This window comes from Hirundo rustica, chromosome 15 (genome assembly GCF_015227805.2).
Source record: "Hirundo rustica isolate bHirRus1 chromosome 15, bHirRus1.pri.v3, whole genome shotgun sequence".
NCBI lineage: Eukaryota > Metazoa > Chordata > Aves > Passeriformes > Hirundinidae > Hirundo > Hirundo rustica.
This window is the reverse complement of record NC_053464.1, coordinates 13,904,035-13,921,272: the sequence shown is the minus strand read 5'-3', so window position 1 is coordinate 13,921,272 and position 17,238 is coordinate 13,904,035. Positions and strand designations below refer to the sequence as shown.

The 17,238-nt window shown below is 53.9% G+C and overlaps 2 protein-coding genes across 4 annotated transcripts in view; one reads left to right on the top strand and one right to left on the bottom strand.

Moving 5' to 3' along the window:
* Positions 1-8,826, top strand: part of PEMT (phosphatidylethanolamine N-methyltransferase) — a 51,745-nt gene extending 42,919 nt beyond the window's left edge. For all 3 annotated transcript variants that reach the window (XM_040079499.2, XM_040079497.1, XM_040079498.2), the window contains exons 6-8: positions 5,835-5,909; positions 6,688-6,748; positions 7,446-8,826. In XM_040079499.2, the coding sequence (XP_039935433.1) occupies positions 5,835-5,909; positions 6,688-6,742 (130 nt within the window). In that variant the 3' untranslated portion in view covers positions 6,743-6,748; positions 7,446-8,826. The remainder of the gene's footprint in view (positions 1-5,834; positions 5,910-6,687; positions 6,749-7,445) is intronic.
* A 1,223-nt stretch (positions 8,827-10,049) lies between these two features.
* The window catches only part of NT5M (5',3'-nucleotidase, mitochondrial), a 46,727-nt gene continuing 39,538 nt past the window's right edge, over positions 10,050-17,238 (bottom strand). Inside the window, exon 6 of the transcript XR_009208335.1 lies at positions 10,050-10,060. The gene's annotated coding sequence lies outside the window, so the exon portion shown is untranslated. The remainder of the gene's footprint in view (positions 10,061-17,238) is intronic.

Genomic DNA, 17,238 nt, shown 5'->3' with positions numbered 1-17,238 from the left:
CCCCGCCTCCCTTCTAGAGGGATTGGGTACTGCCTGATCCTTATGGGATCCTCAGGCTTTTCAATCTCAATTGATATAGGTTCCATAGCCAATTTCCCCGCTTCCTTCCCTGTGTGCCATACCTTGGGATTAATTTTGTCCTCATCTTCACAGGTTAGTTTATATATACTAACCGTAATCTGTGAATTCCTTATGATGAGGTTGATCCCCAGTGCAACCATCAAATCCCTACCCAGCAGGTTGTAATCAGCCTCTTCTACTAGCAACATATCTCCCAAACAAATTTTATTCTCTGATTCTATTTCCACATTCTTAACTATAGGTACCTTGAATGGCTCCCCTTTAGCTCCTATAACTACCATAGAATCTTTACTTACTCGGCATCCCGGGGGCAGCTGCTTGAATGTACTTTTCTCAGCCCCTGAATCTACCAAAAAATCCATTTTTGTTCCCTGGGGTCCTATTTTCAATGTTATCAAGGGCTCTCCTGATGTTATGGACCCCAAAAGATAGAGCCCCTGACTTCCCTAGTCCTCCCGGAACATCTTCTCATCTCTCATCTTCTTTGGACAATCTTTTTTCATATGTCCCTTCTTTTTACAATAGAAACATTCCATTCCCTCTATCCATTTTCCTGAAGTCCCCTTTTGCGGGCGTGTGGCTCCCCTCGGAGGTGCTTTCCTTAAGGGTTTCTCCGAAGCTTGTGGGCGTTCCTGTTTCTGGGCTTCCCTTACTGCAGCTACTAACACCCTAGCCTGTATCTTCTGTTTTTCCTCGTCCCTTCTCATGTAGACTTTCTGGGCTTCCCGCAGTAATTCCTGCAATCCCTTCTCCTGCCACCCCTCAATCTTTTCCAGCTTTTTCCTGATGTCCTCCCATGATTTTGCTACAAATTGGGTTTTTAAAAGTACCTCCCCCACGGGAGAATCAGGGTCTGTCCCAGAGTATATCTGGAGGCTTTTTCTCAACCTTTCCAACCATTCTGTGGGGGTCTCATCTTTCCCTTGACATTCCCCAAAGACCTTGCTCAGATTTTGTCCCCGGGGCACGGCCTCCCTTATTCCCTGTATGATGATGTTCCTCATATCAATCATGCTTCTCCTACCCTCCTCAGTTTGAGCATTCCATCGGGGATCTTGGCTTGGCCATTTCTGATCTCCAGGAGTGCTCTGAGGGTTCCTCCGTTCCCATTCCCGTATCCCCGCTTGTCTGATCATTTCCCTTTCCTCCGTATTGAACAAAGATCTGAGAATAGCTGTAAGATCTTCATACGAATAGATGCTAGTTCCTAAGAATTCATCTAGTCTTTCGGAGACCCCTAAAGGGTCATCCATAAGTTTTCCCATCTCCTTCTTAAAGGCTCTCACATCACTGGTATTAATCGGGACGTTTACGTACCCGATAATTCCTGGAGCAGTGGGAATTTCCCTTAAGGGGAAAAGATTTGCTCTTTCACCTTCCCCTTCACTCTCCGTCTCATTCATCCTCTTTAGTTGTCTCCTAGTCCTCCTAGCGGGAGGTGAGTGTTTTGCTTCTGCCCAACCCTGCTGTGTGTTTTCAGGAGAATTAAAGAAAGCCGCCAGATCTAGATCAGGCAACAGGTCATCTCGGGCTGGCGCAGGGGTGTCTGTACTTTGTGTACCTCTTCCCAGTGACTGAGTGGCTTGTACAGGTTCTAGCGGGGGAGGGAGCCCGACCGGTGGGACCGGGGCCACTGTTCGTGACTCCAACGGAGGGGCAGAGGGGAGAGACGGGGATATAGGAATCCTCCGTCCCAGAGGGGGTCCCAATCTCCCCGGGTTCTGTGGATTGTTCTGCTCAGGGAGGGGAGGGGGTGAGGGTACTATGTAAGGTGGAGGCAAGTTGTCTAAAGGCTCCCACTTATCCCCGGAAATATCGGCAGGGTCCTTTATCCTTATGGGTAGTAATTTTGCATCAATTCTACCCCAGACCCCCGCATATTCCCGTTCTTCCACAGTTCCCTTTTCTCCGACATAACGTACCAGTGCCTTACATATCCATTCTTCAAATGTTCCAAACACGGGCCAAATTACGTGATCCCGTATTTCTACCCCACCCCATACTTCTATGCAAAATGCACCATCCGTTTCTTGGATTTTCCCTCCCTTATGGGGCATTCTTCCCAATGTTCTAACATCCATCCCAGCGGGCTCTCAACTGGGATTTCAGGGATTCCTTTACCGGTTCCCCGCTTTGGTTTCCTAAGATTCCTTTTGCTAGCTTTGCTTTTTGTCTGTCCCATGGTGTGAGTTTACCAGATACTAGCCCTTTGTGGGTGATCGCTCCCCCCCCCGGGTTTCCTCTGGTGTATGCGAGCTCTCTTCTCCTTACTTCCTTCCCGGACCGTCCCTGGTCCAAGGCTGGAAGGTTTACCAGTCCCCGGAACTCTTGTAAGGACGTAACCTTCCCTCCCAGCCTTCCTGTGACCGACCCCCCTTTCCGAAAACTCCCCGAGTTTTCAGGGCTTAACGTGTGAGGTGCGTTTTACCCCCGAAACTTTCGCTTCCCCCGCAACCGACCACGCCCCTCGCGGGACTATGGAACTGCGATTTTGGGGTCCCACTCGCTTCGTGATAAAATCACGTCTCACTCACACGCTCGGTCACTCCCCACTCAACCACGCAATACTTACGATCCTTTTCCTGCGTGGATTCTTCGTGCACGTAGATTTTTATGAGTAGATTTCTTCACCGCGGCTCCGGAGGTTCTGCTTCCAAAGAAAAACCTCCCCGAGTTCCCCGAGAGCTCTGACCTCGCCTATCTCCCTTTTAAATGTGGCTTTCGCTGTTTTGTTCGTCGTGTGGTTGATCGGTTCCTCCCGGATACCCCAGTTCCGCCAGGCCGCTGAATTCAGCGGTGCGCCTCCTGGTCAGAGACGGGGGTCCCTCGGGGGTCCCGGTATCACTCCAATCACGTCGGGGTCACCAGAATTGTTATAAATAAGATCGACCAAATTCAAAGTATCAAAATTTAGAATTTTATTTTGAGACAAAATATCAGTCTCGGAAAGCCACGATTTAAAAGGACAGCGCCGAGCCCGGGATCGGTGCCGGGTGAACGCGGATAACAAGCTCTGTCAGCCTGGTATCCCCCCCAAGTTCACAATTTCTGGTCTCCGGCTGTCCCTTTTTATACACAAGATCGCGGAGTGAAGTCCGAAATTCTGACGTTATCCTCTCCGAGGCGTCTTCATTAATTATTCAAGTCCTGGTATCGGAGGTCTGAATAGACCGGTAGGGTGGAACAATGCTGTTGATGATCGGGCCCGGGTGTGTCGTGTATATGTTAATTTCAGCGGAGACGAGTAGAGATATCCATCTGAAGTGATTATCTTGGTCTCCGGACTTGTATCTTCTTCTTCCGTGGTTCTTTGTTTCCTTTCAGGGATTCCCGGCAGCAATAGTTTCAAGGCCCCCTCTCTGGTAATTCCAATCATACTTTCCTCGTGTCCCTCCTGTGCTTCCCAAGCCAGGAAATTTCTAATTTTTAGTTTCTACATTTTACTTTTACTTTATGTACATTTGAACACATTTCTAACATTCATATTTTATACAGTTCAACATTTACCTTGTATAATTTGATAACACGAATTAACTTTAGCACATTTATCACAAGGCCATTTCCTCTCATCCCTGGCTTCACCCCTTCTGTCAGGGAGTTGGAGAGAGTGAGGAGGTTTCCCCTGAGCCTCCTTTTCTCCAGGCTGAGCCCTCCCCATCTCCCTCAGCTGCTCCTGGTGCTCCAGGGCCATCCCCAGCTCCGTTCCCTTCTCTGCACACCCTCCACTGGCTGGTTTTTTGGAGGGTCCGCGCTTTCTCCTGAGGTCCCAGGGTTTTCAGAAGCTGTCAGGTGTCTGCCCTCGGAGGCCAGAGCTGATGTCCCATCTCTGTGGCAGCAGGAGGGATGCTGGAGGAATCTTCCAGCTGTCTGATTCTGGCCAGACCTAAAACACAGAGCACATTTGTCCTGTCTTGGTGATGCCTCACTCTCCTTGTCGTGGCGTCAGAACCCAAAGGATCGATCCACTCTCATCCATAAGGGATGAAAACACATCACATCAACCAGCCTGTCCTCTGACTCCAGCCTTAAAAGCATCAAGTGGGTTGACAGCCCACAGCCACGGGGAGCTGCAGCAAGGCTGGGGACAGACAGGCTTCCTACCCCCCAAAAACAAACAAAAAAAGACTCCTACCAGGACAACAAACCCTTCCTGACTGATTCATCATCGCTGCTACAGTCAGATGTGGCCCAATATGTAGGTCAAAGCCGTAAGAGGACGGGAGCAGTTCACCCAAATGCTGCTCATCACCTGTGTCGAGCAGCCTCATTTCTCCTGCCAGACAAATGGAGCATTCTCTGTGTGGGGACAGCTTTGTGTGCCTCTGCTAGGGAAGTGTTCTAACTCACAGCAACAGGCTCTGTAAATCAGAGCCGGAGCTGCAGCCAAATGATGCAATTAGAGGTCTTGCTGTCAACAAACAATCATGTAAATTTGTTCTCTCTGATAGGAATCAAGAAGGAGACATGACTAAGCATGTAATAGCAGGGCCTTGGGAGAGAAGGAAGTTGCCCGAAGCTTCCTAACGAGGGGAAAAGTTATTACAGATTGGAAATGGTGAAAAGGTGGAGATTTGTGGGTGCTTTTCCAGGGACTGATGGTGGTACCTGAAAGTGGCTCCAGTATGAGGTTTAGGTGGTTCAGTTTCTCTCTGCAGGTGTGTTTTCCCACCAGCACCAGGCTTGTGGGATGTTTATCCTCATAAAATCACAGAATGGTTTGGGTTGGAAGAAACTTTAAAGCTTATCTTAATTGTCCCCCTTAATTAGGACATTGGTGATTGCCTTTAACTGCTGGTGGCAGCCCCGAGAGGGATGAGAGCTGGCTGTCAGCAAATAAAGTATTTAGCTGCTCCTTGGTGGGGAAATGTGCAAGGCCAGGCTGGACAGGGTTTGGAGAAGGCTGGGATTTTGGAAGGTGTTCTGCACATGGCCAAGGGTGGGATGAGATGAGCTTTGAGATCCTTTCCAGCCGAAACCATTCCGTGATTCTGCAATTCTATGACGTCTCTAGAGCAGGAGATGATGAGGATTTTTGGTCCCAAAGCTGTGGCCTCTGCTGAGAGGAACAGCCATCTCCATTGCATCCTCAGTTCTTGATCATCTCTCCCCATAACCAAAGAGTGAGGAGCAGTGAGTGGCATCAGTCCCAACATCTCACTGGAGAACACATCCCTGAAACACCTTGAAATGGGGTTAAAAGTGAACCAAGCCCCCAGCACCCTTCCCAGGGCAGGAATGAACCTTCCCATCCCTTCCTATCCCTTCCCAATCCCTTCCCATCCCCATCCCTGCGCTGGCTGAGCCACCACTCGGATGTGTACGATGCCACACGCTGCTCTGGCTGCCTGGTGTCCCCTGTTCCCTGGCTGACCCATCTTTTTGGGACATCAGGCATTTCCCTCAGAGCATGGGCTGGGAGCTGCAGCCATATGTCAGCAGCTGCTCAGCCCTTAAACATCCCTATAATCTCGGGATTTAGCATCAAAGCAGGAGCTCTCATAGCAGGGACGTGCAGGGATCAGACTTAAAAGAAATCGCTGAAGCAGGCTGGGGGAAGAGTCTCCACCAAGTAACATCTGTCTAAGACAGTTAACACTAAGCACGGAAAAAAAAAACCACCCCAACTCTTTTGTTTGCTTCTGTTTAATGAGCAGTGAGAGCTCTCTGTAGCCCAGTGTCTCATTTCACTTTCTCAACCAGGTCTTGCATAAGCCCATGTACTTACCTGATCTTTCCCTTCTCTTTCAAAACAGGCACGCCAGCCCAGCTGGCCTTTTGCTGACAGCTGTAGTGGCAATTTCCTACACAATTGCTGTGCTCTACGAGGGGTGAGTAGCTGTGCAGAACTGGAGAGCTTCTAATTATTTCTACCCAGCTTTAACTCTCGAGGTTTCAGAGAACTGCACAAGTAGAGATGTTGTTTTTTTCTTCCAATTAATTCAGCGGGGAAGAAAGAAAACAGAGGATTATTTTTCAATTGTTTTGATAATGGGCAGATTCCACTCTGAAACTATTTGCTGAGTTCTAGGAACATTTGTGCATTTATTTTTATCAAAATGAGGGTTCTTTTTTTTTTTTTTTTTTTTTTTTTTTTCCCTTTTGGGTGCCAGATTCTGTCTATACAAGAACAATAAGGAAGGCAGGGAGAGGACTCATTGTGTCTTCAGAAGAGCCCCCTCCAAGAAGCGCTCGCATTTTGTAGTTCCTTGGATGGGCTTCTCTGCTGCTTTGCACCACAATAGCCCAGCCAGCAGCACAGGATGGAGCAGCACAAAATAACTCCCAGAAGTAGCAGTTGTACTTCAGCAGTGAAAGGTCTTTTGTGTTTGCAAGGGAGGAGGAGATGCAGGGAGCCGTGGTCTGCCCCAGGAGGGAGTCTGGGTGTGCGCTGAGCCTTTTCCTGCTCGGCACAGGGATGGTGCTGTAGCTGCTCCAGATCCAGAGGGGCTGAGACCGGGATTGCCACGGCACAGGAATTGTCAGGCTGTGCCAACCCGTGAAATTTTACAGGCCCAAAGGTGAGCGCTCAGTAGCCTTGATTTTAATTCTTCCTCCCTTTTTTTTGCCCCTCTCTTTTGTCTCTGCCCCCTCTCTCCCCAACGACAGGCCTTTCACAGAGGAGATCTATCGGAGGAAGCAGAAGGGAGTGAAGAGCAAGTAGCCCCAGGTAGGTTTGCTGATGGGAACATTTCAGGGGCTGCTTTGCTGGGCACCCCTGCCCAGTCCTGCTTTCCTTCCTCCCTGCTTTCTCCAGAGCTCTTCCCACACTTCTCAAAGCATTTGAGCTTCAAGCCTCTGCAAAATCCCAGGCAGAGAGGCTTTTCACAGCAGCAGTTCTGTCTGCCTCTTGGCACCTGACCAGCAGCCCCCAAATTGTTTTGATTATACTCTTGAGAATCAGTGCGAGGGAAAATTGCTGGGAAGCTTTGAGGCTCCAGGATTAATCTGAATCAGGCAGGAAAAAACCCAAAACCTAACTATTGGCCATGGCAGGTGCTCCAGAGAGTGGCAGGGATGGTGTGAGAGGGCCTGCTCATCCCTCAGGGAAATCAGGCATCCCTGCCACAGCTGCTCCTTGCCTGAGCCGGGAACATTTCTGCAGTGGGCTCACCCTAAAACTTCAGCCCAGGTTTGTTTGGTGGAACAAAGGCTTCTCCAACAGCACAGGCTGCTGGCCAGGCTCCTTTCCTGGGGGTTCATTGCAATCCTGGAACCCCCAGAGCGTTTTCCTGCTGGTTGTTGGAGAGTTGGGACAGTCCCAGGGCGCTGCTGAGGTTTTGGCAGCACCGTAACTGCTGCTGTGACGGAGCTGCTGTGGCACCAGTGAGGTCCCCAATGCACTCTTGTCCCTTTGCCTTTTGCAGAGCACTCTCTGGGCGACCTCGTGCCTCTCCGGCCCCCACCCTGTCTGATTTGCCCATTTTCCTACTGAGATGTATCCTAGTAATTAACCCAGCAACCCTTAATGAGCCGGCTGAGCTCCCTGCAGCGCTGGAAGTGACCAGAGGAACAGCCTGAGCGTGGTGGCAGCTCCTTGCCACAGCCCACGGGGGATGGAGGTGCCCGTGCCCAGCTCCCGATGCTCTCCCGGGAGTTACACGGTGCAGGACCTCCCCACCTCTTCTCCCACACTGATTATTGGAGATCTGCAGGCACAAAGGAATTCCCGTTGGACTGGAGGGAAGCACAGTAATGATGGAAACACCGGGGGCCTTTCATAAGTGAGCTTTGAGCAGATGGAAGCAGAGCTCCAGCTGATCCTGAAGATCATCTGAAGGTGCTGCCTGAGAGCCACGAGAAGCAGACAAAGCTCGATGCAGCAGTGGAGAGAGCTCAAGAACCCCTGAGGATTCAAACACATGGAGAAGGAACAGGGGAAACTGCTGTGAGCTCAACAACAGCAAAACCTGCTGCAAACCCAAAAACCAACCCCTTCTTTTTTGGGACAGGAACCTCCCCGTCCAGAGCTGCCGTTTCCCACCCGTGCAGAGCCCTGCAGTGTCTCCACACTATCGCAAAGGCTCTGAGAAAAGTGACTGAAAAGCACAGGAATGTGAATGTATGACCTAAACCACAGCCCAGGGGCATGGAGGGATGGCAGCTGTCCCCTGGGGAAGCCCCAGTGTGGACAAGGCCCAGGGGAAGGGTCGATCCCTGTCTGCACCTCACAGACATCACACCCCTGGCCGTGTTGATGCCCCAGCCCCTCCTTTTCCCTGGGTCCACATGAGGGTCCTGCTGCCTTTCCCACCACCCAGTGCCTTCCAGCTGTTTTTCACTGTCTTGCAGGGGCAGTGGGAGGGAGGGAAGAGAGGGAAAAGTTCGTTTCTTCCTTCCACACCACGCAGCAGCCAGGTCCGGATGTGCCCCTCCGCCCCTTCCACCAGCCTCGGCGCGTCCCAGAATCGTCCAGTGCTGAATCCTGCCTTGAACAGAAAGACTCCAGAGGTGATGCTCCAGGCCCAGGCTCTGTTTTCACAGATCCCCAGAGCAGTTTGAGAAAGAAACTGTAAATGGCCGGGCGAGCAGGCGCTGGAGAAGGGAGCTGTGCTGCTGCCGGCTCCCGCGCGGGCGCTGCAACGCGAGGCCACGTCTCAGCATCACATCCTCCCCTCCACGGAGGGTCCTCCCTCTGCTCAGTGTCACCTCCATGAAACGGTTCCATTTCCTTTTGCTTTTACACGTTGTAATTAACTCACCCTCCAGGCATTGCTCAGCAGAATTAAAAGTGTTGGTCTCTTTTCAGTCCGGCCTCCATTTCCTCCGGAAGGGCTCACGAACGCTGTGTTTGTGTTTCATCACTTCAGAACCATTACACATGGATTTATTTTTTTATTGCCGTGTCAACCACCTTCCTCTCAAAGATTTGGGCATAGTATTTTATTTTTAGATAAGTTTCCACATTCCCTTCACAGCTAATGTTTATAGACGGAGGCTAAACCGGCCCAGTACCCATAGCAACCATCGAGGAGAGGATACATTGCATTATTCAGACAATTTATGTCAGAGTTGCCAGTCCTGGCTCAAAGTCTCTGATGTCAATAGACTTGGATTTGTTGATAAGTGAAATCAGTATTTACTGAAGAAGCACGTGCTCATACGGGAAGAATTATTCCTAACGAGAACACAGCGAGGGCTCTGTTTGTGCTGTCCCATTCCCAGTCTGGGGACCACGTGTGCCTTTCCCAGTCCCTGCTGCAAGGCCAGAAGGGTCCCCAGTTGTGCCATTCCCCTCCCCAGCCACTATCAGCCTCCTAAAACGCGTGTCTGTCACCGTAAACCCGTGGTGGAGCTGCTTCCCATCCCATGCCCACAGCATCCCATGAGCACAGGGATTTGGTGCTGTGCTGGGACTGGCTTCACACACTCCTTCTCCCTCCACTGCCAATTCCAGCCTTTCCCACCTCCCAGCCATTCTGTGGCAGCTTTGCATTGCACAAAGGTTGGGGTTTTTTTTGGTTTTTTTCTTCTGGGGCTATGCCAGACGCATCCCTGGTTTCAGTAGCTCTTCCTGCAGCAGCCAGCACGGATTAAACGTCTCTGCCTTCACAGAACTGGTTCTGGCTGCCATAAAGTTGGAGTTTGGTGTTCTAGAGGCATCTGCTCTCTCCCCTGAAGAGGGAAGGTGAGGAGCTGGAAGCTGATGTTCCAGCCCATCTCATGGGGTCTGAGCCCACCTTTCTCCCTGGGGCAGGGGGTGGCCGTGGCCAGGACCAGTCCCAGGTGTTGCTGTGCTGCTCCCGGGGGTTGCAGGGAGGGAAATGCAGAGAAATCATTGTTTATGTTGGTTTATGGTATTTAACAGCAAGGGAATTAGGGGACTCTCTTTGGCTATAATGAAGGAAAAAAAAAAAGGTGATTCCTGTCCAGTTGCCTAATATTCCCAGGAATCTGAGATGACACAGGGAGGGGTGAAACCTTCGGGCTGAGCACGAAGCACTGGTGGTGTCACAGCCATTTCCCCCCTTCCTGGCTGCAGCTGGGACACATCCTGCGTGGATGCAGGGATGGATCTTGTGGCCAGGGTCAGAACGTGAGTCCTGCTGCTTCCAGAGGAGGGATCTGCACTGTGGGACCCCCAGCACCAGCTGGTTGCAGCTCCAGCTCTGCAGCAGCACAGGCAGGAGCATCCAGCTCTTGCTGAGACATCAAGGACCAGATGGGGTCCCTGGAAATGGGGTCACGGGGCCGTTTTCGTACCTTCACGCCTTCAAAACCCAGCGTGGACCTTTCTGGGCCCACTGGAGCTTGGCAGGGGAGTTGTTTGCAGCCTTGGGAATTGCTTCACGTGATGCCGTGTGCTGACGCCACAGATAACACTTTCTTTGAAGTTTGGGATATTTCTCCAGAGCAAACACCAGGACAGGAGAAACTAGTTAAATCTCAACTCCTACCTGGCAGGGACAGCTGGGTCACCAAGGTCATTGCTCTGTGCTGCCTCAGGTCTCCCCATCCCACCGGAGAGCCCTGAGCCCACCCTCGGGGAGCTTTTCTCTGCCTGGTTGCTCGCGTGGCTCCCCCACACACATCTCCCTTCCCTGGGGCTGCACGTGGTAATTCCTCGGGGTGAGAGGATAATAAACACCCCCCACGTGCACAATAAACACCCCCAGCGACGGGGATGCGGGGCCAGCTCCGCGCTGGCAGGATGCTTCATCCAGGATCGCCTCGGGAGGTGCAGGCTGCATCCTGTGGTCCTTCCCCTGATGGTGGTGACACCCAGGAGCAGGGACACATTCCCAAAGGTCCTTCCCTCGGCTGTGACCGCCTGTAACCCCGCGCCAGCGTTTGCTTTCGCCCAGGGAAGCTGCGCTGCCTTGCCCCAGGGACGGCCACCGGCCCTTACGTGGCAAACAAGGGCAGAATAAACACGGAATAAACACGCGGCGCAATGGGGGCAGCACGTGTGGCACTGGCAGCCCCGGGGATTCGCCATTCCCGCCCGCCTCCTGCTTGCTGAGTCTGCACTTTGGCTCCTTGGGAAGGTGGCAGGAGATGAGGGGCTCAGGGCTCTGGTGAGGGCTCCCAAACCCATCCCGACACTGAGGCAGAACCTTGGCTTTTTGGCCAGTGGTCGGGATTTGGTGTAAAAGCAAAGATGAACTTTGCGCTTTGGGGGCAGTTTGGGCGCTGCTTTGTTGGGGATCCCTTAATCCAGAGAAGGTGGACAGGAGACACGACAGAATTTATCGTTGCGGGGGAATGAACCAGTCTGTCCTGTCCCTGTTGCGTAGGGGAAACAATCTGGACTTTAAATGCTCACAAAGCAACGGGGAGAACGCCCCGGTGGGAAACTGTTCCCATGTGGGGAAACCCCCGGTGCTGGAGCCCAAACAAACACCTGGGGCAGGATGGGGATCCCAGGGCTGAGCTGCGTGGGCTTTGCCTCAGGTCCATACTCAGGGATCTGGGATACAGGCGGATCCCAACTCACTGGTGTCCAGGGAAAGCTTTGAAATTTCCCCCAGTGCCAAGAGAGCAGCAGCAGCAGTGCCCCATGCCCGCTGTCCCCCTGCCCCTGGCATCACCCCCGTCAGGGACAGGGGGGAGAAGACTCCATCCAAGCCAACCCAGCCCGTTTCCACCCTCACTCCAGGGGTCCTTACGCACGGAGCTCCCGCCATGAGGCAGAGGACAAGTTACCGAGGCTGTTTTCTTTAATTTTCACACTCAAAAGGCGCCCCGAGACAGCCCGGTGAGCCGTATCCTCCTTGGATCCTGTTTCAAAGGGAAAAAAAAATGGTAGGAATGTGCTGCTTTTTCCATGTTGCGTTCTCTTCGGGAGGAACTGTTTACGGAGCACGGCTCCTTGCCCAGCCGGGCTCGCAGGAGGGCTCAGAGCCGCCGCGGTCCTGGGAGGATGTCGGGGCCAGGCTCTGCCTGCTGGGATGGGAGCCTCGAGGGTCCTGGATTTGTCCATTGGCTCAGCCTTTGCCCAGCTCAACTCCCCCAAATCCCAACCTCTGCACCCCTCGGCTCCTCCGGACCCGCAGGAGCAGATGTGGGACCTGAGAGGGAACATCTCCAGGCTCCGAGCCCTCAGCGCTGCCACCCCTCCCTCTGCCAGCCCCTGCCTGGCACTGCCCACCCGGCCCCTGCCTCCTCCCGGGCTTTCACCTCTGTCCTGCCAACCCTGCCAGCCATCTCTATTTCCATGGGAACCTCCCTGAAATCCCCACCAATGCCTCCACTGGGGTCACGCAGCCTCCCTCTCCCCTGTGCCTCGTGTTCCAAGCCCAGCCGCCGCCTGTCTCCAGTTACAGGTGACATTTCTCCCTAATCCCAGAGAAGCTGAAGGAAACTCTGCTCTTTGGGAGCGAGCAGAAGGTGCTGGAGATTGGGGACACGTCCAGGACATGGAGACGCCTTTGTTCATGCTGGCAGGATGATGGGATGGGCAAGAGGATGGGACGAAAGGAGAAGGAAACTGGGAGCAGGAGATTTCCAGGGTGCTCCTGGCTTGGAGCTGCATCACGCTGAGCACAGGGATGGGGTCTCGAGGGACTTCTTGCCACTCCTTGCCTGGATAACTCCAGGAACTGGGGATTTGAGACATCTCAGGCTTCCAGATTCTCTGTTAATCAAATCCCAAGTGCTAAAAGGAATCAAGAGACATGAAAAGTGCTGCTAAAGAAGCATGGGGTGGGGGAGGGAGACAAATAAAGCCACCTCCTGGTCCCCAGAGAAGGAGCAGCTTCTGCATCATATCTCATCTGGGAAAAATTACATTTTGGGAATTACGTGCTTCTTCTGAAAAGCCTTAAAGAGATTTAATAAAATGAGACAAGCTAATAATATAGGGAATGAATACCAACCCTGGATGCTGCATCTTGATTTAATCAGATGCTTTTCCTCAGGGGGACAAGCAAGAACTATGGCTACAGCCTCCCTTCCCTTCCCCACCCAGCTGCTTCCCTCTTCCTCTGGCCATTCACTCCTTCTCCCACCCCAGGGGAGCAGCCAGGGCAGGATTTGGGGTCCCACAAGTCTCTGCTGTTCACCAGCAGCTGCTGGGAAATGCGCAGCCCACGCTGGTTCTTTGGGAGCGGGGTAAGGAGCTGGACACCAGCGTGCTGTACAGCCCCAGGGAGAGGAGCCCTTTCCAAAGAACAGTCCTGGGGGAGAAAAGCAGGAATTGGGCAGCCAGGAGAACTGGGCTCGGCTCCATGTGCGCGGTTGCTCCAGAGCTCGGGAATTCCGCGTGCCGCTACCCAGGGATGAGCCCTTGGTAGGGTGCGAAGCACCTCAGCGGCGACGATAAGGAGCTCATGTGGGCTGTGCCCCTCTCCGTGGCCTGGGACAGCTGCAGGGGCTGTGCCAGGTGGGAATGGCACAAATGGCTCTCCCAGTGGTGTTTCACTGCTCGGCCCCGCAGGAGCCGGCCGTGAACCGAGGCCAGCCCGGCCCCGGGGGGATGATCCTTCCCAGCTCCGCAGCACACTCAGAAACCAAACTCATGTTCTGATGTAATTGTCCTTTTCCGAGTATCCCCCGCTCTCCTGTGCCCGTGCTGGGCGCCCTGGTGCCGCTCCTGCTTCCTGGAACATTTTGCTTCCTACATTTTTTGCCGTGGTGCTGCTGCTGCGAGCTCTGGTTTGCTGCTGCACACTTTGTCCAAGCCGGGCCCTGGGGAGCCGCGTGTTCTGTCGCCGGGATGTTTGTGTGACTTTCGTGGAATTTCCTTTCCTCAGCCACTTGCTCGCGGACACAGGGTGGGTTTTGCTGGCTGGCAGGTGGCTGGTAAACCGAGGAGGGTGAAAATAGGGAGTGAAACGGCAAGGAAACAAGGATTGATCTGTGCTGGAGGTGATTCCATTAAAGGTGTCGCCGGGGTTGGTGCAGAGCATCCTGCCCGCGGCCCTGGCTCTGCTGAGCTGCTGCATGAAAGAGATTCTGTCCTCCAAAACCAGAGGAGGAGCGAAACATCCCACAGATAGCAGGGGCAAACTCTGGCAGCCGTGGGGGAAATGCCCTTTTACCTGCGCCTGCTTAAGCCTTGGGCTATTTGCAGTCAGGTCAGAAATCGGTGGTGATTTGTAAGAGAGTCATAACCGTGGGAAGGCTCTGCCTTGCAGCGAGGTGGATCCTTTATCATCAGTCACTGGCAGCGGCTCCCAGCCAATGTGCTTTGCTCCTACAGGAGATGAGTTTCCAGATGAGCCTGGGAGGACTCAGCTAACGCTGTGTAATGCTCCCTGCTCGGGCTCTGCGTGACTCCGTGAGGAGCTGGGCTCTGGGGTGGCACAGGCAGTTCCCACGTCCTCTTCTCTGGGAGCTGCCACCACCAGCAGCTCTCCTCCACCCACCCCAGGTCCCTGACGTCCTGTCCCTGCTGTCAGGGGGTCCCTGGCTCTGCTCCCACTCCACCAAGCCCACAGGATCCCAGTGCACATCTGTCTCCTGGCATGTTCTGCCCAAAGAACTATTTAGAAGGAACAAATGGACTTTTTTTTTTTCCTGTCAGCCAGGAGCAGGTTTCAAGCAGGCTATTTTTACCTGTTCCTGACTCTATTAATAGTCGTACGGCCAACAATAAATGCTGATCGAGATATTTGATTTGTCCGTTCTCCAGAGGTTGCCACTTCCTATTCCCCCCGTTGTTTTCCATCAACCGCTTCGATTAAATGATTTTTTTTTTTTTTTTTTTTGTTATTTGGGGTGGTGCAGTGGGGCTTCATGTTCAGCTATTAAACTTCTTCGCTGTCTCGCACACAGATGAATAAACACAGGAAACTGTCCCACTTTCTCTCCTCCAAGTGTCCTTGTGCCTCCGGGCAGGATGTTTTCCCTGCAGGCAGGGACGGGGCTGTACAGGGCTCTTTGACTTGCTGCTCCCTTCCAGACAACCACAGACAGCCACAATCCCTCCACAAGCCTTCCGAGAGAGTTTCAGTTGATATCCAAGGGTGACACCACACTCGGGGGAGATGAGAAGCTCAGCACCATCCATTTCCCAAGCAGTGCTGATGGAAGGCACTGCTCTACCCCAGTCTGTGTGTTCTGAGGTCCCTCTCCATGTTATAGGTGAGGCTTCTGCTGCCCCAAACCTTATTAGAGTATCACCTTTTGCTAAGTTAGTTGTTTGGTTGGTTGGTTGGTTGTTTTGGTTGTTTTGGTTGGTGTGGGGTTTTTTAATTTATTGTATTGTATTTTTATCATAGAACAGGCTGAGTTGGAAGAGACCTTAAATTTTCTCTTGTACCACCCCCTGCCATGGGCAGGGACACCTTTCACTAGACCAGGTTGCTCCAAGTCCCATCCTGCCTGGCCTTGGACACTTCCAGCAATGGGTGCAGCCACTCTGGGCAATCTCTCCCAGTGCCTCACCACCCTGAGGGAAGAATTTCTTCTGAATATCCCATCTAATTCTGCCAACTTTTAGTGTGAAACCATTCCTCCTTGTCCTGTCACTCCAACCCTCGTCCAAATCCCTCTCCATCTCTCTTGGAGCACCTTTAGGCACTGGAAGGGGCTCTAAGATCTCCCTGGAGCTTCCTGTTACCCAGGCTGACCATTCCCAGTTCTCCCAGTACAGCACTGCTCCCATTCCCGCTCCCATTCCCATTCCCATTCCCGTTCCCATTCCCGTTCCCATTCCCATTCCCGTTCCCATTCCCGTTCCCATTCCCATTCCCGTTCCCGTTCCCGTTCCCATTCCCGTTCCCATTCCCATTCCCATTCCCATTCCCGTTCCCGTTCCCATTCCCATTCCCATTCCCATTCCCATTCCCGTTCCCATTCCCATTCCCCATTCCCGTTCCCGTTCCCATTCCCATTCCCGTTCCCATTCCCGTTCCCATTCCCGTTCCCATTCCCATTCCCGTTCCCGTTCCCGTTCCCATTCCCGTTCCCGTTCCCGTTCCCGTTCCCGTTCCCATTCCCCATTCCCATTCCCGTTCCCATTCCCATTCCCATTCCCGTTCCCGTTCCCGTTCCCATTCCCGTTCCCGTTCCCGTTCCCGTTCCCGTTCCCATTCCCGTTCCCATTCCCATTCCCGTTCCCATTCCCATTCCCATTCCCGTTCCCGTTCCCATTCCCGTTCCCGTTCCCGTTCCCGTTCCCATTCCCATTCCCATTCCCGTTCCCATTCCCATTCCCGTTCCCGTTCCCATTCCCATTCCCATTCCCATTCCCGTTCCCGTTCCCATTCCCATTCCCATTCCCATTCCCGTTCCCATTCCCATTCCCATTCCCATTCCCGTTCCCGTTCCCGTTCCCATTCCCATTCCCGTTCCCGTTCCCGTTCCCGTTCCCATTCCCGGCCCAGCCCGCGCTGTCTCCGGCCGGACTCTCGCCTGTCCCCTAGCGGGGAGAAGCGGCACCGGCACCGGGAGAGGAACGGGGACAGGAACCGGGACAGGAACCGGGACAGGAACCGGGACAGGAACCGGGACCAGAATCAGGTTGGAGGTCGGGGTCAATGAAAGCCGCCCTCCTAAGAGCCTCCGTCACGGTGTCACCGCGCAGCCCCCAGCCCTCGCCGCAGCCCCCGGTGGGACGGAGACTTCTCTCTCCTCCCGACCCCGTGCACCGGAGCTCGCACCGAGCGGGGTCTTTCCCCCGGTCCTTCGGGCGTTTGCACCGGGCAAATGTAAACCGGAGCAAAACCACGGAAGGGAGTGGCGTGGGACCCTCCGCGCCCCCCGCCGCAGGTTCCCGCAGCTCGGGGTCACCCCAGTCCCCGAGCCCCGGGGGCCCGCGCCGGGCTGAGAACGGGACGGGAACAAAGCGCAGGGACCCCGCGCTGAGATGCGGAGAGATCTGTTTGCAAACGGGACAGTGAAAGGCACCGGGAGTGCGAGCAGGAGTTCGGAGCAGCGGAGTTCCAACCGGGCTGCCTACGGCACCGGGCTGAGAATGTCCGGGAGCGCAAACCGGGTGGGAACGGGATCTGTCTGTGCTACCCCGGGAGCGCGAACCGGGGTGGGAAAGGGACCGGGCTGCGCGGCAGCGGGAGTGCGAACGGGGCTGCGGACGGCAACGGGGCTGCCAAACACGCGGAGACACAACCGGGCTGTGAACGGGACCGGGCAGCCGAGCCGCGGGAGTGCGAACGGGGCTGCGGACGGGAGCGGTGCGCGCAGCCCGGGCCGGGCGCGGAGCCGGGCGCTGACTCAGCCGCCGCCGCCCCGGGCCGTGACGCGCCGAGGGGCGGT